Below are 26043 nucleotides of genomic sequence, written 5' to 3' on the forward strand. Positions count from 1 at the left end.
CCTACAACAACTGTCTTTAATCCAGAGTATTTTAATAATAAGGTACGACACCTTTTGGCTACTCGTATATGAAAATATGACTTCTGCTTTACTTCAACCTTAGTATCATTTCTGGGTCTAGCTCCCACTGAAGAGATCCCTAAGGGTTGAAACCAGTTGGAAGCTTAGGTGATGGATAGCAATGCTGTAGCCAATGAAGTTCTAACTGAGGCATGGCTGTTGCTGTTATTCTTCAGATGAAATATGAGCTGTTCTGCTCGGTGGTGGGGTGAGCCTGCCACTGGGTAGAGCCAAACACTAAGAATTCTTCTCACTGACAGGGTGAGCCTGTTACTGAGGAGAACAACGCTGAGTTTTGATTTTTCGGATCGCTCATTGTTGGGTTATCTGGGGGGATCTCACGAGTTTTTGAAGAGGTAACCCTGCACTTAATACAGAGAAACCTTTCTGGGCAGTGACCCTTTCCATAATGCATAGCATTATACATGTCCATGTTTTGCATTATGGGATACTAAGGCAAGTGATGTGAAGTCATTAGCTTCTATATATACAAGCCCAGCCTTGAAAACACTTCAGGTGCTAACTTGTTTTCTTACACTTGGATAAAGGATCAAACCAAATATATAATTTCCTGGTATCTTTAATTTATATGCTTTGCAATAAAATAATAGAACAAGTTATGGAATTCAAATACTTAGGAAATATAATTCACAATTGGAAACAAGACTACAATTTTGCAATAAAATGAATGACATAATTAAAAGAAATTTTGGAAAACAAATGAACTAAAGAAACTCAATTAAGATTACATAATATGACCTACAAAACATCTCTCAAATTTGTCAGTGAAACTTGGATTCTAAAACAAAGAAGCAGACAAAGATTGGAAGCAGCACAGATGAAGTTTCTAAGACTTCTCATGGGACTCACTATTATTAGATAAAAAGAAAAACACAGAAATAAGAGAACGATTAAATACAAAAAACATCATACAAGAAATAGAAGAATACCAGCAAAATAGGCTACATCACATAGAAAGGATAAGTAACAATAGAATTCCTATTGTTAAACTAGCTAGCACTAGAATATAAGCCTACAGGAAGAGGAGGCCATGGATGTCCAAAATTATGACGGAAAGATCAATTTCATCTGCAGAGCAGGAACAGGACATAAAAAGCTTATACCTAAATTGCCAAGACGATGACAACTAAATATACTATTGTTGTTGGTGGTGATGGATAGTAGATGTGTTGATGGTAGTGGTGTCATTGTATGATTCAGAGCATCGTATGATTGTATTTAGAGAATTAAGTAGTAGTGGGGACAGTGAGATGTGTGTATCAGAGTAGAGTGGAGTGCTCTCCTGAAGTGAGTTCTTGGACTCCTTGGAGGTGTCATGTAAATATAATAATAAATCTAGTAGACAAGCTTAGGTGTTGAACATTATTCATAACTTATTTTTAACAGTATTAACAACACCAAATGAACTATTTTATAAAAAAGATGCTTATTAACTGGGTAATATTTTGCTGTATTTCAAACCAGCATCTTCAGAGCACAAAGCAGCATATTATGGTTTACAAACAACGAGTAAGTGGAACAATTCAAATTTTAACCACAAAAGATCTCAAGTTCGAATTTGGCACCCTCTACTACTACTATCTTCACTGGGCATCCGCAGATGCCATATAGTCACTTTGATGCTCGGTGATGTGCCACACCAGGCCTCGCCATGTAGTCCTGTTGTTTGCTTTTCTGGCAGCCTCAACTCTCTGAAAATCAGTCACTCCACACACACCATCCATCCATCCATCCATCCATCCATCCATCCATCCATCTCATTGATGGTCTACCCCTGCCTCTTTTTCCAGGAACTTTACCTTCTATTACTGTTCTGAGAAGACCCCCTTTCATCCCTTCTATGTGTCCAAAATATTTTAACTTTCTTCTGTCAATATTTTTATATTCTGGCACCCTCTAATGTTGTAAAAAAAAAAAAAGAAGTATTACAGCCATGTAGGAGTTGATCTTAAGATAACAATCTCCTAAATTTTTGGCAAATTAATGCAACCATACTTGTTCTGGTTATAGGAGTAGTGATTTCTTCTTGTGTGTTTCAGGAGAGAGAAGTAATGGGACTATGTAGTATTTTATCTATTTTGTAGGAATTGTAGCCATTGGCCAAAAAAATATGGTGCAGATATTTAAGTTCTGTGAAAAGAGCTGCATCATTAGAACAAATGGCTCTGGCTGTGTTTCTCTCTCTCTCTCTCTCTCTCTCTCTCTCTCTCTTTCTTTCTGTGTGTGTGTGTGTGTGTGTGTGCACACACACACACACACACACACATTAGGCTGAATGATGATGTGATTGTTAATGTGGATATCTTCCTTTGTGTGTTGACTTTCGATAAATGGAAAAAGATAGTAATCCAAGCAGGTGACTAATGTGTCAAGAAAAAGCAAACTTTTATTATATTCTTTTTCTACTGTGAAATGAATTTTGGGGTGTGGGCTGTTTAGATAGATTACAAAAGCATCCAAAGTGTCTTCCATGGGGGCCAAATGGCAAACACATCATCAACAAAGTGTATCCACACTAGGGGCTTGTATGTAGCTGTGGTAAGCATTTGGTTTTCAAAGTATTCCATGTGAAAGTTAGCTAAATGTGAGGAGAGGAGGGTATCCCATAGCTGCACCATTAGTTTTTTGTTTGGAGATTTTTCCTCGCCCATGTAAAGTAACCTGCATTCATTGTAAATTTGAATAATTCAAAGATATCAGGTGGAAATTTAGACTTGATTAAATTAAGAGTGTCTATTAGTGGTACATTAGTTAATAAAGAAGTGACATCAAAACTAACCATTATGTCTGAATTTTTAAGGATACGATTTTTAACTAATTATTTGAAATGGACTGAATATTTTGCAAAAGTAGAGTTGCCAGTAAGGGGGGGGGGGGGGCAAGAGAAAAGACTTGGCTAACTGTTGGGCAAGTTTATAAGTAGGACTGTCTATGTTATCAACTCTAGGGCATAGGGGATTATTGGATTTATGGAATTTTAGTTACTCCATAAATACTGGTTGGTTTAACATGAACCAGTTTTATTTTGATGATAATTTCTTTGGGCTAATAAGTCACTTTTTTCAATAATTTGAGGATTTTTCTCATTTGAGACATAGTGGGATCATGATCTATAATTTGTTAAGTAGAACTGTCACATAGGAGTTCTTTTGTCTGTTACAATTTAAATTGTTTCACTTAATCATTGTTGCATGTAAACTATAACATGCTTTTTTTCTGCTCTAAAGATGCTGGTTTAAAATCCAGTGAAATATAAGCCAGTTAATAAACATCATTTTTTATAAAATAATTCATTTGGTCATGTTAATACCATTAAAAATAAGTTATGAATAATAATAACAATTACCATATTCTAGATGTGTATGCAGGAGATAATAAACAGTTATCAAAGTGCAGAAAGAGAAACATGAAATCATAAGAACAGGAACTTGGAGATGCATAGTATAAAAATGTAAACCAGACGAATATTCCCATATTGCATTCATTCATGTATTTTGCATGGGTATACGTAATTACTTTTGATACACTTGCATATCTGTTATTTAGTTCATTGCACTTAAGAGTTTATTTCTTTCAGGAATGCTGAATAAGGTTGTCTTATTTGACAAGGTGAGTCAGTGACATATAGAATAATATTTATGTAAAAGTTCAGTCAGTGTGATCTGCATAAGATTCTTTCCTTATTTAAAAAAAAATTCTATATAAATTGATATCTAATTACCTTAATTTATGATAACTAACTGACTTTTTTCACTACTCACAGTTAGTGTGGATGGGGAGTTAAACTTTTGAGGACATATTACAAATGGGATCAATACACAAAGGGTGTTGATGAGTATGCAACAAGGAGATACTATTCTTCTTTATAATCACCTCACATGATCCTATCTTGGTAATTATGTGTAGATTTGGTATTCTAGAGATATGAAAACAAGAATAACCAGAGGAAGATGATCTAAGAAGTTATCAGGGATTCTGACTATATAGAAAAAAAAGTTGAACTAGTATAATAAGCAGAGAAGTACTATGCTCATATTGGTATTAATAGATGAAGAAGCATAAAATAGGCAAGGTTTTGCTAATTAATAACTATATTATTATTACTATTACAGGCTACTCGATGGAGTCCTTAAACTCATTGATGGTAGCCCTAAACATCATGTCAGGCACTATCCAACATTTGCAATATCTATCATACTTTGCTTTGAACATATTCAAAGTAATGGCACCCACAGACTCTGGCAACCTATCCTACTCATTCGCCACTCTCCAAACAAAAAACCTAGTTTTAACACCCTAGCTAACCACACACTTACTCAGTTTCCAAGGATTGGGGGGGGGGCCTAGTTTTACCACCACCAGACCTCTTCTGAAAAAGTTCCTCTGAATTAATCTTGTAAAAGCCCTTCAATAATTTGTTTGTCTCAATCAATGCCAGTCTATATCACCCCTTTTCCACCTGTCAACATATTTCTCTAACCAACCCACAAATCTTCAACATGTTTTCGTAGGGTTCATTCCATCGAAAAGTAACCTCTAAACTTTAACTTTTTACCATTTTGGTCACTCGCCTCTGTATCCTCTCCACCTCTTCCTCATCACCAAGAAACCCTGGTGGCTCGATCTGCATGCAGCAGATCTAAGAAGATAGATTATTATTCTATTATTCTAGCGGCTTATTATTCCTCTATAAAGAGGAATAATAAGCTGCTTGTCTCTGCTCATCGAAGTATTCTTCAGTAACCAAGTAATCTGATGAGATGCTTTAGCCACTTTTGCTAGTGACCTCTAAACTTTGACTCCCTATCCACTAACACTCCCAAATCTCTAGCTTTGCCAATTTCCTGGAGTACATTTCGATCACTGTGTTATACACCTGGTAATCTTTTCACCACAAAATGCCTAATCTTACACTCTGTCACATTAAATTGACATCCATTTTCCTTTGCCCATACTGCCAGTCTATCCAAATCATCCTGCAAAATTTTGACAACATCTGTATTAACTATTGCTCTCCCCAACTTTGCATCATTGGCAAACACTGAACAACTTCTCAGATCCTTTCATATATAATTAATCTACAAATTATACAGTAATGGCCAAAGAACAGAGCACTGTAGCACTCCACTCTTCATATGTCTTCTTCGAGAATACTCCAGAATAAACTACTCTATGATATCTCTCAATCAACCACCCTCTGATCCACCTCACCAATCCTATATATCCATCTTTGTGTGCTATGCAACAATTTACTGATTAGAATTCCATGTGGTATTCGGCCAAAGGCTTCTGCAAAATACTGCATTATCACTGTAAACCCATTACTCAGCTGTCACTGTATTATAAAACGTGAGCAATTTACTGAGGCATAGCCTATCCTTCACAAAGTGATGTCCCCCCCCCCCATACAGTATCTCTTTCTGTTTATCCATTTCTGTATTTTCTTGACCAACTTCTCCAGTACTTGACAACAACTCCTGATATGCTGGTTCGTCAGTAATTTGGTATATCATTCTTAGAGCTTCCTTTATGTAATGGAATTATTTCCCCTCTTTCCACCCACTTGGCACTAACCCAGAACTGAGACTTAGATTAAGCAATGTGGTCAAGGGCATTGTCGATTTCCTAGCACCTTCACATAAAACTCGAACTGGTATTCCATCTAATCCCATAGCTGTATTCACATTAAGGTTCTGTAATATGCTATGCACCTCCATTTTATTTACCTTTTCCTTAAAATTCTTTGTCTCTCTTGTTACTGCAATATCTTCACCTGTATGATATGCTCTTATAGATGAGTTACCATCTATATGATGATATATACAATGATATACTCTTACAGAAGATATATCATCTATATGATGATGTGTACAATGATACATGATGATATACCATCTATAAGATGGTATATTTGCAGAGTAATGATCACTGAAATAAAGTAGTTATAAAATTCTATTCTAAAGATTAAAATAAAATAATCTTGAAGAGTGATGTTAGCAAACATCAAAATGGGGAATTAGACATTGCAACTTATTTGTGACAGAGTCCCACAAGTTTTCAGTTAAATATCTCCAGTTTTAATATCAGGTTGATTGCCACTTTCATCATAATGGGATCCATATCGATGATGAATAGGGGAGATAATGTGAACCCTTGTCATATAAATGATTTTTCATCAAATTATCTGTATCTCTTTCAAATATAACTTCTGACTTAAATAGAGACTATATTTTGATCAATATAATATCCCATTTTATTATTATTATTGTTGTTGTTGTCTGAGACCTCCAAGGAGTTGAGTCAAGAACTTATTGAGGAAGGCCATACATCAGCTGCACCAGTTGTTATATCTATCTTTAAACATTCACACTAGATGTACTCGCTACTTCAATGTGGCTAATAAGCAGTACCTGCAGAATGATTTGAATAGGCTGGAATTGTTGGCATAGGAAAATTGATGTCGGTTCAACATCAGTAAATGAAAGTTATGCACTTTGGTGTGATGAGATATCCAATGTTTTATTATATTGTAGGAATTGAGGTAGTGCCGTATGCCATAAAAGGGGCTCACGAGCATTGAATCACCATACAAAATTTAAAAAAAAAAAAAATATATATATATATATATATATATTGTGAATTATGCTAGAAGAAACTGATCAGTTTCTTCTAGGAATCTTGGAGTGTTAGTAAATAGCAACAGGAGCCACATAGCAAAGATGGCAAGTACAACTCAAAAGATAATTGCAATGCAGAAACAAACTTTCACATGTAAACTAAGGATGTCATTTTGCCTCTTTACAAGGGCTTAATAAGACCTCACTTAGTGTATTGTGCACAATTCTGGTCTTCTGGTTTCCTTTGGGATTCTGATACAATGGAGAGAGAGAGAGAGAGTGCAAAGGAGAGTGTTAAAAATAATATCAGGATTGTGGAATACTGATTATGAAGATAGTTTGAGAATTTGTAGACTCCAGACAATAGCGTACAGGAGAAAGAGGAGTGATATGGTTGAGACTTGCAAACTTTTGAAAGGGTCATGCAGGATTTCAATTGATGGAAGTTTTCATTTTATGAAACTTCCATCAACAGGGCAACAAGAGGGCATCCTTGGAAGCTGAGAACGAATGCTCTAAGAAGGGATGAGGCTAGATTTTTCTCTCATAGGGTGGTGTTTGTTTGGAATGAATTGTCTTGGATGTTGGGTGTGCATTGTGAATGAATTCAAGAATAAATATGAGAGTTAGTGCATGTAGTATGTGGCCTCCATCGATGAGTCCCTGACTCCCTGGGGGTCTCTCTTAATAATAATAATCATCATATGGAGTATAAATGTATGGTCAATTGTATTCCTATTCTTTCTAAATCCAGCTTGGAAGGCATAAATTGTATTCCATTTTTTCTTCAATAAATGAGAGTAATATGTCCAAAAATATTTTGCTTAGGTGGCTGATGAAGATAATTGTTCTAAAATTATTAGTGAGGGACCATATACAGCATTGGGCAGATGAGGGTAATGTTATCTATGAGAGTCAACATGGATTTGTTAAGGAGCACTCTTACTTTAGTAATATGATTGCCTTTTATAATAATGTGACAAGAGCAGTTGATGAGGGAAAGGCATATACTGTCATTTTTTTTTTTTGGATTTTGTAAAAGCATTTGACAGGGTGCCACATGATAAACTGATATTTAAGTTGCAGCATATTTGTTTAGATGTCAGGTTAGTCAACTGGATTCAGGATTGGCTATCTGATAGGTATCAGAGGGTTGTGTATGGTGAGACAATATCAAGGAGGCAGAAGGTTACAAATGGGGTCCCATAGGGGTACTGGGACCTGTATTGTTTAACCTTTATATCAATGACATTGTCAGTGGATTGCAGGGAGATATTCAGTTGTTTGCAGATGATGTGAAACTAGGAAGGGTTATTAGAAATAATGCAGATGGGGTAGCCCTGCAAGAGGATTTGAATAAACTGGACAGATGGGCAAGTAAATGAAGGTTAGTAACAGTTTAATGCAGCAAAATGTAAAGCATTTTGTTCAGCATTTTCTATAGAAATTGGCTAAATCTAAATCAGGGGATAGGTAGAGAATCTATTGCAATCTCATTTACTTATTTGTATATTTTTTCTTTTCTAACTTGAATGAAAGACGAATTTGAATAATTCAAAAATGTTTTGGAGGGATTACTTAATCAGCTTAGGAATATCTTGCATTGGTACAGTAGTAAATAGATATATGATATCAAAACTAATCATGATGTCTGAAGTTTTGAGAATAATTTTTTTTATTATCATTTTGAACTGAATAAAAATTTTAATCAAGGTAGAGAGAATTACTTATGAGTGGAGTAAGTGTCTGTGCATTTTTGTAGCTAAGTAATACTTTCTGTGCTATCAAATATTGGATGAAGGAGTTGGAGTATTGAATTATTGAGTCCTTATATATCTTATATATCCAGATTAGTTTAACATGGTGTAGTTTTAGTTTTTTAAATAATTTTTTGTGCCAGGAATCAAATAAAAATAATTTATGCACCATTTATATAAGCATATATCCACCATGGATATATGGGCTATTTGTTCTAAAGATAAATTTTTGCTATTGCACTCAGTTGTTTTTACTACATCATCTAGGTAATGGCTATTACTCTTATAAAATAGACAAAATACTACATGTCACTTCCTCTTAACCCTTCATCACCTCACACATACACACAGGACTAATCTCATAGCTTTTCTCTATTCTTCACTACTCTCATACCTTTTATCCATGTTATAACTAAACTCATATTAAAGAGATAGGAATTTCTTTTGTTCTTTCAATTTAGCCAGTTTCTCTATAGAAGATTCAAACAACAGCATTCAAACCCTGCTACACCTACTCAAATTAGTAGTGTGGGTTATGCTATTTCTGTGGCTTAGACTTATTAGATACCTTTTTAGTGTATTTAAATAGCCATAAATATATAAAAAAAGAGAAAAACTGTAAATTCTTCATAGGAAGGTATCTGAATTGTTCATCATCTTTATCTGTTAAAGAAAAACCTACATTCACATTAGAAGGTACATATGAGGGTGTGCTGAAAAGTTGAGATATTGAGGTAGAACCATGTAATTTACACATTATTCTACATTTTCCCCATGAAGTGTTATACACTTGTTACAACTCTACTGAATTATTTGCAATCCTCTGAGAAAAAAAGTCTTTCCCTTGTTGCACAAATCAGTCCTCAGCTGCAGATATGTGACTTCATCATCTGTGGTAAAGTTTGTTCCTTTCAAGTGTTTCTTTAAATTTGGGAACAGGAAATAGTCAGATAGGGCCAGGTCTGGTGAATAGGGTGGGCGAGATAGACTCTGAAAGTCCAAGTTATGTATTGTCTATTGGGTTTCATGAGCAGTGTGAGCAGGTGTGTTGTCCTGTAAAAGCAACATGCCTTTGCTCAGTTTTCCACTGTGTTTTTCCTTCAGTACCTCTTTCAATTCAGAGCTGGTGAATAATCTGCTGCTGTAACAGTTTAACCTTTTTCAAGGTACTTGGTAAGGATTACTTTATCCATACCCCAAAAGATAATGGCAAGAACCTTCCCTGCTAACATTTAGGTTCGGACCTTTTTGCTGTGGAGAACCTTTGTGTCTCCACTTCATTGACTGTCATTTGGTCTCTGGATCATAATAAGAAGCCATGTTTCACCAACAGTCATAACATGAACTAAATATTTGCACCTCATTTCTCAAAATGATTCAAAATCCATTTTATCACATGCTCACATTTTGACAGCACATGTTCTCTTCTCTCCTCTTGGTTGACATTTAAACATTTGGAGACCCTCTACGCTGAGAGTTTTTGCATGTCCAGGTGTCTGCAGATAATGACCCCAATTCATTCCCTGGATATCCCCATAGTCATTGCAATGTTTTCTGGCTAGTATTCATCTATCATCAAGGATCGTGGCATGCACTGCATCAATTTTTTTCAGGTGTGATCACTATGGAAGATCTTCCTGACCTGGGGGCATCTGATATCTCAGGATACCCATTTTTAAACTTGGCCACCCATCTGGCAACTATTAGATATGCTTGGGCACAGTCCCCTAAAGTCTCACACAAAGTTTGGTGAATCTCGTTGTGGACTTTTCTTGCAGCACGAAAAACAGGTGACTGCCCTCATGTCTGTGCTTTTAATTTCTTCAAAACCTCTGACATGTATTCTTATATATACTGAAAGAAAAAAAAACAAATTATTACAATTTGATGTAACATGGGGGTTAAAGAGTTTTAAGATATGTTCTTTTTTGTGGTTATATCAGTTGCTTTAATTTGTTCTAGGTGTTTATCAGAACATTTCAGCATCCCCTTGTATATAACACCTTCCTCAAAATCATTATACATACAGCAGCATTATTTGTTCTAATAATAGCGGTTGACAACAGAACTTGGTTATTTTCACCAGCTACAACCCTACTACATACAAAAAATACTGTGTTTCACTCTCCTCTTAACCCTTGCTTACCCCTCTCTCTCTCTCTCTCTCTCACACACACACACGATTATGACAAAACTGTCCCTATCTTTTATATCTGAGATTCGTCTGAAAAGACAGCTAAAGTTGTTCATAAGTATAATCTCCATGTTGCTTTTAAGCTACATATCCAAGTAGCAACATTTATCCCTTCTACTAAAGACAAACATCATCCATTAACACATCCTGAGAGTACATAAAGTGCCATGTGCTTGCCACTTAGCCTTCTTTGTAGAGACTGGTAGAGCAACTAACTTCCTCCCTGAAGAACATAAAACTACATCCACAGTCATGTGGATACCCAATCACAGATTAAAATGGAAGAACACTAATGTTAAAAGATTAAAATGAAGAATTGTGCTGAACAGAAATCACCACAATTCTGAGTGACTATGTTTAGAATCAGCATACATAATGAAGCACTTCCCTAATCTTTGTAAGTACGGCTGCATCAGTTTCTGAAGGATTTAGAAAATAGTTATTTTATGAACACTTATAACCTGACATCTCTGAATAAATTTCCTTTTATCCATCCCAAAAGAGAGAGAGAGAGAGAGAGAGAGAGAGAGGGTTCATAATATGACATTAGTTTCTTTATTAAAGTTATAATTTTAATTGTTTGCACAACTACTTGATTCAGTACTATTTGTTCAGTACAAGATATTTTTGGTTCTGAAGATGGTAGTTTAAAATCCAGCAGAATATTTTCAGTTTCATAAATAATTTATTTTGTTATGCTATTTCATACCATAATACACCATCCTTAACAATAATATTGATTTTATTTATCTAAAACATCAGTTCCCAACTGGTGGTATGTGCTGGGCCATTCAGGGGTACACGAAAAATAATCAGTAATGGCAGAAAAACAAGTGAAGTTAATTATTTTACATTAGAATAGGCAATGAACAAAAGTGTCAGTATTTAAAAACAGCTATTTTAAAAACAAGGGGTGCAATTTATAGAAATGGGTTTAAAAGGGGTATGCAAGTGGAAAAAGGTTGGGAACCACTGATCTAAAACTATGAACTAAATCATTTAGAGAAAGAAATATGCTAAGTAAAACTACAGCTTTTTGTATATGACATTACATGCTATTTTTTCTCATTCAAAAAAAAATATGATAGACATTTAGACATAAGGTTCTGAAAGTTTCTCTTTCTTGACATACCCTTGGACTTACTGAATGAGCCATAACAATAAGAATTAACATGGTGTGTTAATTGTTTTTTTTTTTTCAATTGACTTGAATTGATTGAACCGAATAAAAAAAAAAAAGGAATGGATTATTTTTAGCTATACTTATAATTCTTCTAATAGGTGCATCTACATACAGTATGTAGTATGTGTTGTGTGTGTATGTGTTACTGACATGAAATGAGTATTAATATTTTTGTTTCTAGGGCTGCTCTTATTTAATAGTATTTGGTGTGCCTGGTTATAATCATAGAAATGATACTGCTCGTGCTGTAAACTGTGCAGTGGATATAGTAAAACATTTGAAAGCCATTAATGTGTAAGCATTCATTAAATAATTTGCTTTTCAAGTTAAAAGAAATATATATATATATATGTATATATAAAAGATATCTTCAAACTATATTAATGTTTAAAATTACATATGAGTTATGTAATTCGTGAAGTATAGTAATTAGAGTTCCTAAAAAATACAAAAAAAAGTTATTTGAAACATTTCACATTACATTAGTAAATCAATGAAAAAACAGGATCATGATAAGTATGTAATTCATAATCTTTTTTTTCTCATCATCATCAAATTCCTGCCATGTGCCCTCAAGGGGTGTACAGGATATGATAGTGCTACATGGAAAAAATTACATCATTACTAACTTCCTATCTACAATTTTCCTCTAAATCAGTCTGTTACTTGTCAAGACTCCAACATTATCAGATCTTATATTTCTATCGTCTAAGGCACTTTGTACCGTATCAATCCACCTATATCTTGGTCTTCCTCTGGGTCGTTTTGCTGTCAACCTGGCAGAGAACACTTGTTTTGCTAATCTTTCCTCGCCCATTCTGTTTAAGTGACCATACCACCTGAGATTAATTCTGCTAACGCATTCCTGGATGCTGACAATGTCAAGTTCTTTCCTAATATCCTCGTTTTTAATATGATATTGCCATTGATGCCATCTGTTCACACCCATAATCTTTCTCAGTACTCTCATATCTGCGCTCTAGTCTTTGGACAAGTGTTTTACTTCTGACCCAGCTCTCAGATCCATAAGTTAAAATTGGTTTGAACACTGTCTTGAATACAGCTAATTTAGTGTTCCGACTAATTTCTCTCTTATTCCATATGAATTTATTCAATTGACTTCCCACCATACCAGCTTTGCTGATTCTGTTGTCTATTTCCATATTTAATTTACCATCTTCGGTAAAAATCATGCCTAAGTAGCTGAACTGTTTTACTTGTTCCACAGGTTCTCCATTCACAACACAGTTGACATTTTCAATGATTCTGCCTCTTTTCATCGTCTTTGTCTTTTTATTGCTGACCTTCATACCATATCTATTACAACAGCTATTCAATTTAGTCAGAGAATCTTGCAGACTTGTAGCGGATTTATTTAGAAGTATAACATCATCCGCATAAATCAAAGAGCTGACATTAACATCTCCAATTTTGATATCATGCTTAATACCTATTTCCTTCATATTGTGATCCATATTGATAATGAATAACAGGTGATAATGTACATCCCTGTCTCACATGAGATTTAACATTAAACCATCTTCCTGTACTTCCTTCAATTCTAACTGCCGACTTACAACTCAAATACAGACTAAGTATTGCTTGATATAATGCCCCATTGACACCATATAACTGTAGCGTATTGAATAGCTTCTCTCTTGGCACCTTGTCATATGCCTTTTCCAAATCAACAAAACTTAAATATAGATCTTTGTTATATTCCCATGCTTTTTCGACTATTTGTCGTAAAGTGAAGATCTGATCCTGACAGCCTCTATTCGGCCATGAATCCAGCTTGTTCTTCACCCAGCTGTTCTTCCACAATTCTTCTAATTTGTTTCTCAAGTATACTTGCATAGATCTTGCCAAGAACACTCAGTAGGGAAATACCTCTGTAATTCTCACATTCAGTTTTATTTCCCTTTTTATATATGGGTACTATGAGAGCTCTACTCCAATCATCGGGAATTCGTCCCTCTGTCCAGGCTTTCTGAACTATGCAGTGCAGCCACTGTAAGACTCGTATACCACCATACTTCAGCATTTCAAGTCGAATATCATCTACTCCTGCGGCCTTTCCACATTTCAAGCCTCTGATGGCTTTTTCTACTTCAAGTATGGATATGTATTCCTGATTGCATGCCTGGTCAGTGTTTTTTACGACAGGAACTTTTGATATGCTTTCTTCTTTTCCTTCACTGCCTCTTTAACTTCCTGTGTCCACCAGGGAGTTCTGATTTTTTTATCCGTGCACACAACCTCACTACATGCCTCTCTCTGGCAGAATCAGTCGATGTTTTCTTCAGAGTTTGCCACGGAATCTCCAAGGTTTGTTCCTGTTCTCAAACTCTTTCATTTTTTCTTCAATAATCTTTGTGTATTTTAGTCTACAGTTCACATCTGAGAGCTGCTCAACTTTTATTTGCTTTAAAACTTTCTTACGTGTTATTCTTTTCAAAATGAAATTCAATTTTATCGTGCTCAAGACTAAATAGTGATCACTTCCAATTTCAAATCCTCTGTACACTCTGGTGTCCTGCACCAGGGAGAAAACATCACTATCAACAATAACATAGTCAATGAGACTTTTCTTATTCCTTTTCTCTTCTCTCCATGTGAATTTGTGCACATTTTTATGTTGGAACATGGTGTTAGTAATAACCAGTCCATGTCCTGAGCAGAAATCCAACAGATATTTGCCATTATTATTAGCTTTGCTCTTTTCTCCAAATTTTCCTAAAATATTTTTGTATGTCTCACAATCATTTCCTACTCTGCTATTTAGTTCCCCAACAAGGAACAACTTTTCCTTTTTCATTGTGTCAGTTGCTTTTTCTAAAGCTTCAAAAAATTCCTCCACTTCTACCTTAGTAGAACCTTCTGTGGGACCATAGGCACAAATAAGTCTCATTGTCCAGTTCCCCATTCTCATATTTGCCCACATTACTCTACTTGAGACTGACTGCCATTCAAGAAGATTAGCCTCGTATTTTGTGTTGAATACTATGGCTACTCCTTCTTTTCCTTGATTGTCATTGCCTGAATATAACATTTTGTATTTATTGCTCAGAAAGATCTCAATCTCACCAGTTTTTGTCTTTTTTGTTTCAGTCACCCCTATTATGTCGATCTGGTACTTATCTAATTCCTCAGCTAGCTCCATTTCTTTGCCATTCAAGCTTCTTACGTTGATAGTACCGATCTTTAACTCTGGTGATGTTGAGTTGGGGTTTGTTTTCAGATTTGTTCCAGTAGCTGACTTTTTGCTGTTCGCCCTGGTTCCCTGGCAAAAACAACAGGGGCCTTGTTTAATCAGGCGACGCCCCAGCCGGCATGAAATTTTGTCATGTTGTACCATCATTTTTTATTTTGGTTTAACCAATAAGAATACAATTTGGTCAGCTAAATCCCAAATTGCCAGCCCATCCACATTCGTTCAATATCCAAGTAGATACCCAACAGGGTGCACCATGAGAAGGTGAGGATTGGAAATTAGGTCAGAAGCCCTGGTCGGTTCTCCGCATTCATTTAAAGGCTATGTGGAGGTCTCCTCTCAGTTATACAGCTTTGACCCTTAAGCACCCCATTTTTTTTTTCTTGTAGGTCATTTTCTAGGTTTGCCACAAGCTTTTAGAGATCATGATAGTTTTCTGCTTGTAATACTTTTTTAAATTTAAAAAAAAAAAAATTAAATTAAAATAAATTTTTTTTTTTAAAATTAGGACCTTTCTAAGTAAATTCCTGATGGTGGATTAACTTTTTTTACCTTTCAGCTTACTTTTTGTTAATTTCTTAATTTTTTTTTAGGAATAAAAAAAATTAAGAAATAATTATTGCACAGAAAAAAAAAGTGAAATAGAAATTATCATATGATTTTAAATTTAAAAGGAGTCTTTCCTTTGTTAATTGTAATTGAGTGTGTAAAGTATATTTTACAGTTTATAGTGTTTAACATATTTTTTATTATATCTTATCTGTGTCGATTGTACCATGTCTTTCAGTAATGGCAACTGCTGTGTGTCAGTTTGCTGATATGTTATCATTGAACTGCTACCGTTTAAGGACTGCATTTTGCACAGTCTCCTACAAGATTTTTTAGCATCCTGCATTTGCAGTATGTTTGCAATTAGAAATGTGTCACTTGAGAGATGTGAGGTGTGCAATTTTCCTAAAATATAGACAATGTGAGTTGCAACATGATGTAAGAAGTTCTGATAGTGCAGTAGCAATGGATAGAGAAATGAAAGAAAGGCAGGTAAATAAGAGAACATGGAAAGAGAATGTCAGGGGGAGAGAGAGAGAGAGAGAGAGAGAGAGGGAGGAAGGAAGGAAGGGATGTAGATGAATAAGAAATGAATGGATCAGTGAGAAATGTGAGGTATGGGGGATTGATTATTGGCAATTAAGAAGGATGAAAAGAAAATGTGGATGAAATGATAGTAATGGTGAGTACCAGCTACCTAAAATGTAGCATGAATTTGGTGGGAAAAGTTCTGACATTAATGTCAGAGAGGTTGTGTAACAGAAAAGTGTGAGAGGGAAGAGAATGAGTATATTATTATTATTATTATTACATAACACATCCAAGGAGTCCAAAGACTCATCGAGGGGAGGGCACCCATTCCACAGTTCTCTGTTTCCACCACTCAATCCACCAACTACAGTGAACTGCAACTACCATTATCATCCTCATCGTCTACACCAATGCCATCTACTGGCCACCACCACTAGTATTTTCACAGACAATCACAAGCACCCACTGCCTTTTTGGCTGGAGAGGGGATATGCTAACCACTTGGCCAGCCAGGCCGGCTTAGTTGTGATATTATAGAATTGAGGAGGAAAGCAGCAATAACGAATGGCATGATAGTGAGAATGTTTCAAAAGAGAGGTGTGGAATATGAGAATGCTTTGGTGCATTTAAGGAAAAAAGAAGAAGCTGTAGGAAATGTAAGAAATGGACTGCTTGAAAATGGAAGAATTATTATTATTATTATTATGGGGTATCTCCATGGAGTCAGTAGACTCATTGTGGGAGACCCAAAACTATCAAAAAATATCTATCATATCTCTTCTTGAATTCATTTACAGACGAAAAACTCACAACTGAGTCAGGCAATGCATTTCACTCATTCACCACCCTCCAGGCAAAATACCTTGTTCTCATACCCTTGTTAACCTCACTTTTCCTTAATTTCCAAGGATGACCTCTTGTTCTTCTATCGCTATCACACTGCTGAAATATTTCCCCTGCATCAATCTTATAAAAACCTTTTGGTAATTTAAATGTTTCTATCATATCTCCTCTTCTCTGCCTATCAACCAAAAATGCAGGCATCTGGAGAGATTGTTGTTCTCTGGACAAGTGACAGTATGTATGGTGTGAGGCAGAGGTGTGGGCCTGACAGGATATTTTGTGGGCTGTTGCTATAGGTCAGGAACTATGGAGAAGAGCATAAAATATTTAGGCAGTTATGCTCAGAAAGTGCAAAGTGAGTACTCAGTATAGGAGATTTTGACTACAGCAGTATAAATTGGGAAGAGTAAATAGCATATAGTAAGGGAAGAGAATTCCTAGAATTCTTGGGGGGAAAAATCTCTTAGCAGTATAGAGAACATGAGGGCTAAAAGTTTTGGATTTGGTCCTAGCATCAGAGGTTCTGATTGTCAGTTTGGTGAAAGTGATCATGTAGTCTTGACATGAAGAATGAATAGGCACACAGAGGTATAAACGAAAAAGGTATTTTTGTGGAATGATCAGTCAAGATATTATAATAATCTTAGAAATTATCTTGGGACAGCTCCCTGGATGGAAAATGTAGATGGAAATGGGGGTCAAGTTACACTCCAATGCAGATGACAGTGGAGTTGTTTAATCATCACTTCAGTATTGAATCCAGAATACACCAATAGACCTGATAGAAACATATAAGCTATTAAAGGGGGGGTTTTAAAATTGATGCTGAGGAAATTTTTCAATATATATGACAAATACTCATATAACTAGGGATCATCTCTGGAAGTTGTGTAAGAATATGTGGACTAGATCCTTTGAATGGTGAATGAGTTTAATGAATTGCCAGAATAGATTTAAGTGTTCTGATAGTGAATGAGTTTAATGAGTGTTATTATAGATTTTGTGTGTATAAAAGTTGGTCTTCCCCAGTGAGTCTCCAGACTCTATGGAGACAAAAAAAAAAAAAAAAAAACCTATAATAATAATATTATTACTTTCTCTCTTTTCCTCCATTTCCCTCTTTTCTGCCATTGCTCTATCCATTGTACCCACACCTTTTTCTTATACCTGGTCTTGTTCTCCATGCATTTGTTAATATGTCAAGCCTTGTAATATCTCCAGTCACCTTTTTCAGTTATTCTTCATGCATTCAGTTTCCTTCTCAACACCTCTCTCTCCACACATCCTGCTTCCACCCAAAATTCACTCAGACACCTGAGGCAAACTATCAAAACATCTCCCTCTGCTGCACTACTAAATTCTAATTCATCAGTACTTCTTTTCTGTTCTTCACACCCTCAAACATGCTACTTGTATATTATTTTGGCACTCACTCCTTTCCAACTCTCTACTTAGCTACTCATGCCAGAGACAGCAACACTCAAGTCACCAAGTACTTACCACTGTCTGCATGGCATACACACTCCATTACTGAGCTGCTACATTTTTTGCTTATTTGGATTAATCATGGAAAGCTAAACACAAGATACATTAGACAAAAAAAAAACTTGTGCAAAACACAAATTGTACAAACAGCAGTCAAACTTAATCACATAAACTTTCAGATAGATATTGTATAGCTACATATTTAAAAAAATTCTGCTTGAACTACTAAAACCTTATTTTATTTTTTTCTTGCATCTCACATTGACTGCTTCTATCTTTGTCTTTCATCAACAATTCCATATATTGCGGGAAGTTTTTGGTATTGAGACAACATTGTAATATAAATAAGAAGTTTATTAAAAAGAAGCAATTAAAACCTGACAAGTTTCATGTGTTGTAAGACTTACATCATCAGGGGTCATGGTACATAAAAGTTTTACACAACAAAAGCCTATTAACAATTAATTACACAGATGTATTTGATAACTTTGCAACTGTTAAATATAATTGATAAACCAGAATACAAATGATAAATTCCTTACTGTATGCATGTTCGAACACTGCTAGTTATTGCTATCACGTTCTGTGATATCAAGTGTGCTATAATATAGGTCATTGGCATTTACATTTTTTGATGAAAGTAGACCATACGTGATGTAAAATTAAGCCTTTATTTTTATTGCATTGTATAGGGGTCCTAAGCATTTATGAGGCTTCTTTAAATTTTCATATAATAGTTATCAATATACGACTTTTTGTTGGAAGTTTTTCCACTTGGTTATACTATAAATTAAAGATGCAAGAAATTATATTCTTGCATCTTTAATCCTTTATCCCAGTGTAAGCAAACAAAGTTTGTGCCTGAACTATTTTCAGGACTGGGAAACTCGTATAAAGAAGCTAATGACTTCACATCACTTGCCTTAGTATCCCATAATGCAAAGCACATATCCATATAGATGTGTATAATGCTATGCATTATGGGGATGGTCAATACCCAGACCAGTTTTGACCTTTATTGAGGCAAGTGATGTGAATGTGATTTATTGAGGCAAGTGAAGTCATTAGCTTCTTTATACTAGTTGCCCAGTCCTGAAAATGTTCAAGTGCAAACTCTATTGCTTACACTTGAATAAAGGATTAAACTAAGAATATAATTTTTTTGGCATCTTTAATTTATAGTATAACAAAGTGGATGAACTTCCAACAACTATCTCTAATCCAGAGTATTTTAATAATAAGGTGTAACACCTTTTAGCTATTCATATATGGAAATGTGACTTCTGCATTACTTCAACCTTGGTATCACCTCTGGGTCCTGTTCCAATGAAGAGATCTCAATAAAGGTTGAAACTGGTCTGGGTAGTGACCCTTCCGATCATAATGCATGGCATTATACATGTCTGTAAGGATATGTACATTTCATTATGGAATACGAAAGCAAGTGATGTCATTAGCTTCTTCATATGAATTGCCCAGTCCTGAAAATAGTTCAGGTGCAAACTTTGTTTGTTTACACTTGGATAAAGGGTTAAGTGTCCATACGGTTAGCCTAGTGGCTTTGCACTTCACAACTATATGCCTGGGGAAGGAGTTTCCTGGGTTCGATTCCAGTTGCCAATGTGAGGAGCTTAAGGATCTTCCTCAGCCATAGCCAAGTTAGCTGGTCTTGCATGGACAGCAGAGTTTTTCATCCCACAAACAGGCAAACCAGCCCCGTGAACACACATGGATCTACAGCCATAAATACTTAACCCCCCGCTCCCATGAGGGGTCACCTCGTCCCAATAGGGACGGGGGAGAAAAGGGAGGAAACTCCATATGAATAAATAAATAAATAAAGAATTAAGTCAAGAATATAATTTCTTGGCATCTTTAATTTATTATATGACATTTTTGTTCGTTGCCAGAGTACTTAATGGCCAGTAGTGGTTGTGTGAAATGCCAGGCCTGATTTATGTTCTCTTCTGTTTTTGGCGTCTTTTATGTGTTCAGACATGCAGATCTTTTCCGACCTCCCTGTGTGGCCTACATAACAAACACCACAAGAGCGATTAATCTCATAGGTGCCTGGTTTTTTTCATTGGGTGATATTTTTTGTAAAGCAAAAAAAGCCACTTTTATGTTGCACTCACGGAGCAACACAGCCACTTTGTCTGTGACATTCTCGATATAAGGCAGCATGATTACATTCTTGAAATCTTCTTTAAGTTGCAGGAGATGTATTAAGAATTTTTCTGATCATCTTGGGTTCAAAATCATTAAGTGTGAGGTTCTGTTTCAGGTAGTTTAATTGACATGCTTGATATATTGCATGCCCTTACTCAGCAAGTTATAATTACACCTATCTGTTGTAATGGATGGTAGTGTGAAGCAGCATTTAAAATTTTCCCGTTGTGGTAGGGTTTTTTTTTTATACTGAAAAGGATAACCTTTTTTCCTCGTCGTTTACTTTCACAAGGATACCAAGGAAATGTATTTTTTTGTGCTGATCTAGTTCAAGAGTGAATTTTATATTGGAATGGAAGTTATTAAGATAATCTTCGAAAGCATTCAGCTCATCCACTTTTCCTGACCAAATGACGAAAATATCATTGACAGACCGTAACCAAACTTTTGGTTTCTTCTGATAAATTTCTTATGCATTAGTTTTGCAATTTCCATAAACAGGTTGGCTAAGGCTGGAGAAAGGGGGGTGAGGAACCCATGCCAAGCCTTCTTTTTGTTTTGAATATTTGACTTGAAATATTAAAAAAAGTGTTTTCTATGCAGTGTTTGAGTAGGGTCTTCATTCATCAAAAATTTAACTGCCATGGACCTAGGATATAGCACGCATGATACCACAGAATGCAATAGTGACAACTAGCAATGTTCCAACATGAATACAGTAATGAATTTATTATTATTATTATCTAAGACCTCCAAGGAATCAAGTACTCATCGAGGAAGATTATAAATCATTCATACCAGCTGTCATACCTTCCCTTAAATTCATTCACACTAGATGCACTCACTACCCCTAAAGGGCAAACTATTCCTCTCACTCACTGCTCTGTGAGAGAAAAACCTAGCTCTGACATCTTTCTTGACTGTGAACAAACTTAACTTCCATGGATGCCCCCCATGTTCTCTCCCCACCTTCCATATAACAAAAAATTTCATCAGATGTTATCCTATAATTCTTATAACATTTTAATGGGAATTAAAAATGTTTATAGACCTCTATCATATCACCCTTCTTTCTCCTGTTAATCAGAGTCTAATCCACATACTCACAATCTGTCCTTGGAATCCAGGAGACCAAATCTGTGCACAATAATCCAGGTATGGTGTTATCAAAGCCTTATAAAGAGGCAAAATGACTTCCTTATCCTTACATGTCAAGGTTCACTTCAACATTGCAATTATCCTCTGAGTTGTATCTTTTGCTGTGTGACTTTTAAACTTCAAATTCCTATCCATCAACACACCAAGATCCCTTGTCTCCTCAGTTTCTTGTAGCATAACCCCACTCATATAATATGCTTCTGGAAAACTAATCAAGCCAAAGTGCATAACTTTACACTTAATAACATTAAACTGTCAGCCATTTTCATTTGCCCAAATTTACAGCCTATTCAAAGCATTTTGTAAGTGCTGAATATCAGTAGCATCCCTAATTATTATTATTATTATTATTAAGAGAGACCTCCAGGGAGTAAGAGACTCATCGAGGGAGGCCACGTACTGCACGCACCTGCTATCATACTTATTCTTGAATTCATTCACACTGCTTACACTCACAACATCCAGTGGCAATCCATTCCAATCACACACCACCCTGTAAGAGAAAAATTTAATCCTCGCCCCCTTCTTAGCGGCATTCATTCTTAGCTTCTAAAGATGCCCTCTTGTCCTTTCCTCACCCTCCAAAATTGAAAAATTCCATCAGTTGAAATCCTGTATGACCCTTTCAGAAGTTTGTAAGTCTTAATCACCCCTCTTTCTCCTGTTTTTTAGTGTTTGGAGTTTTAAAATTCTCAAACTATCTTCATAATCAGTATTCCACAATCTTGATATTATTTCTAACACTCTCCTTTGCACTCTCTCCACTGTATTAGAATCACTGGAAACCAAGAGACCAAAATTGTGCACAATACCTCACTTAATGTATTGTGCACAATTCTAGTCTACTGGTTTCCTTGTGAATGTTTGTTTCAGCATTGCAATTATCTTTTGGGGTTGTATTTGTAATCTTTGATACCTGGACCCTGAACTTCAACTTCCTTGAACTAACATTCCAAGATCTTTAGCCTCATCAGTTTCTTCTAGCATAATCCCACCAATATAATACGGCTTGGATATCTAATCACACCGAAGTGAATGTCTTTACATTTACTGGCATCCATTTTCTCATGCCCACAGTTCCAGATTATTCAAATCATTCTGCAAGTACTGCATATCCACAGCATTTCTGATTGTATGTCGCTTGTCAAATCCTTCCCAATATCATTGATATACAGATTGAATAATAGTGGACCAAGCACTGATCCTTATGGTACACCACTTGTTACTTTAAACCTTCCAGACTCACATCCCCCATATTCCACATTTTGATATCTATCAGTCAGCCATCCTCTTATCTATGCTAATAATAATTTCTATAACCCAAACCCATATTCTCCAATTTATGCAACAGTCTACCATGCTGTATTCTGTCAAAAGCCTTAGCAAAATCCAAAAGTATCATGGTATATCTATTCCCCTTGTCTAATTCAGTGGTAACATTGTTATAGAATGCAAGCAAGTTGCTAAAACATGACCTTCCCTTAGTATACCCATGTTGCTCATTGCAGATTAGAAATTCACTGTCAATCCATTTCTGAATGCGAGCCCTAACCAATTTTCCAAAATCTTCACCACCACCACTACTGAGATACTAATTGGTCTATGGTTGGATACATTGGTCTTTGCACCACCCTTGTGCAATGGAATTACCATACATTCTTTCCATTCCTGCGGAATCTTTCCTGTTCTGAGACTCGTATTAAATTAATCATATGAAACAACCTGGTCAAAGGAATAGCCAGCTCAGCTGAACACTCTTTTAGCACACGTGTTGATATCCCATCAGTCCCTATTGCTGAATTCTTATTCAGATTGTGCAACAGCCCTATACCTCCTCAACATACACTAGTTTCTTCATCCTGTGAAGAGGTAGCAGTGAGCTCAATGTTGTGTACACCAGTTTGATAGCTTTTAACAAAATGGGCACTCCTTAGTTGAACAACTTCTGCATCTGTAACCCTCATAGCATCTGCATTTAGAAGAGTTATTCTCTCATGTTTATTCTTTTATTTTCAGCATATCGATAGAATACTTGTGGATTGTCTTTACCACACAGAGTCAGTTTCTTTTCATACTCAGACTTTGCTTTCTGTACAACAGTTGTGACTATTCTAGCCTGCTGCTTTCATAATGGACATCATCCTTGTGCACACACACACACACAGTAGTCCTTCCACATCATGCTTTTCTTATGAATCTCTTGCTTTATATGATTACACACAACAATTTGACTCCCTATTTATTCTTCGAATTGCCCTGCCTATCTTTGCATCATTGGCAAACAATTGCATGTTTGATGTTAGACCCTGCCTGATGTCATTAATGTATGGATTGAACAATAATGGCCCAAGGACTGAATCCGAGGTACACCACTGGTCACCTTAAATCTGACAGATTCATACCCACTTTATACCACTATATCACTTTTTGATATCTCTCTGTCAATCAACCCCTATTACAAGTCAAGAGTTTATATTCCAGTCCCATATTTTCCAGTTTATGCAACAGCCTTTCATGTGGTATCTTATCAAATGCCTTAGAAAAATCCAACATTATCATAGTGCATCCATTCCCTTTATCCACCTCTGCCATAACATTGTTATAAAATATGAGCAGATTGCTAAAACATGACCTTTCTTTAGTAAACCATGCTGTTCCTTGCAGAGTATATCTTGCTTGTCTACCCATTTCTGTATGCAAGTTCTTACAACTTCTCTAAAATCTTCACTACCACACCCAGAGATACTGATAGGTCGGTAGTTAGACACGTCGGTTTTTGCACCATTCTTGTACAATGGAACTACCATGCATTCCTTCCATTCCTGTGGTATCATTCCTGAGCTGAGACTCAAGTTATACAAACATGTGAAACACCTAGCCAATTCGGCTGAACATTCCTTTGGCAAACAGGCTGATATTCCATCTGTTCCTGTAGACAAATTCTTATCCAGGTTATGCAACAGCTCTTCAACCTCATATGTTTCATGAACCTCTAACTCTTCATCCAATGTAGCAGTAACACTGTGCACCATGTTACATACACCTGGTTGACATATCTTAGCAAAGTGGGCACTCATTAATTGAACAGTTTGAATTAATTTGAATTGAACATTAGCTCGAGTACCATTGGCATTCAATAAATTTATTCTTTCACATTCGTTCTTTCTTTTGCTTGTGGTATAATGATAAAATTCTTTTGAATTGCCTTTAGCTTGCATGGCCAATTTCTTTTAGTACTCCGATTTAGCTTTCTGCACAATACTCATTATTTTTCTGGCCTGAGCTTTATATTTCATAACTCCTCTCGCTCTTATTCTCTGACGATATTCTTTCCATATCATCTTTTACATGTAGATCTATTGCTTAATAAATTTGCACATCACTTTCTCCCAACCTATATATTCTTCAAACACTAGTTATATATTCAGATACCTCTTCATTTAAGCACTTTTTCAAAGATTCCCATGCACTGCTGACATTTTTCCTATTCAGCAACTGATACCATGGGACCAAAGATAGTATTCTCCTAAGTTGATCATAATATTCAGCTTTGTAATTTAGCATGTAATCTGTTCTATTCGGAGCATCAACACAATTAGATACTTCTCAAGAAAGCATAGCATGATCACTGTCACTATCTGGTGGTAAAATAGCCACTTGATAGAGGACCCCCCCCTTGCTGATGCTGTGAGCAAATCCAGCACTCTCTGATCTTTAGTTCCTTCTTTCACATGCTGCTTGAGAAAGTTATCTTGGACCAATTCAATAAATTCATCTTCTTTCTTGTCATGAGATTTCTCTTCTACCCAATTAGTGTTTGGAAAATTAAAGTCCCATAATGATCGCTCGTTTGGTACCCATAAGGCTAAATTGGTGATGCATTTCTTTGTCCCCTGTATCTGAGCCGCCAGATCTGTAACATTACCCTACCATATATTTCATTCTGTTAACCTCCACTTCACACCAGATAGACTCAAACTCAGTGCTACATGGGACATTGTTACCATCATTGTTTTCTTGCATTTCTGCTGTAACTGGACTTAAGTCGTCTGTTATCATTAGTAGTACCCCCCCTTCCTGTCTGTTTTCATTCCTAAAAATAGTATACCCATTACACTCAATCCCAGTTACTATTTCTGATAGCCAGGTTTTACTAATGCTAACAATCTTAGGTCACATCATATTCAATAAAGCAATGAACTCAATTCTTTTGTTTCTGATGCTCCTGGCATTTGTGTATAGACATAATAATTACCACCTAG

The 26043-nt window shown here is 35.8% G+C and overlaps 1 protein-coding gene across 1 annotated transcript in view; it reads left to right on the forward strand.

Moving 5' to 3' along the window:
* LOC150097280 (adenylate cyclase type 10-like) overlaps nt 1-26043 on the forward strand; it is a 198907-nt gene that overhangs the window by 138222 nt on the left and 34642 nt on the right. Inside the window, exons 6-7 of the mRNA XM_090407634.1 lie at nt 3659-3690; nt 12014-12126. Coding sequence (XP_090263760.1) covers nt 3659-3690; nt 12014-12126 — 145 coding nt within the window. The remainder of the gene's footprint in view (nt 1-3658; nt 3691-12013; nt 12127-26043) is intronic.

This window comes from Typopeltis vanoorti, chromosome 17 (assembly GCF_054136105.1).
Source record: "Typopeltis vanoorti isolate ZY-2024b chromosome 17, IOZ_Tvanoo_1.0, whole genome shotgun sequence".
In the NCBI taxonomy this organism is placed as follows: Eukaryota; Metazoa; Arthropoda; class Arachnida; order Uropygi; family Thelyphonidae; genus Typopeltis; species Typopeltis vanoorti.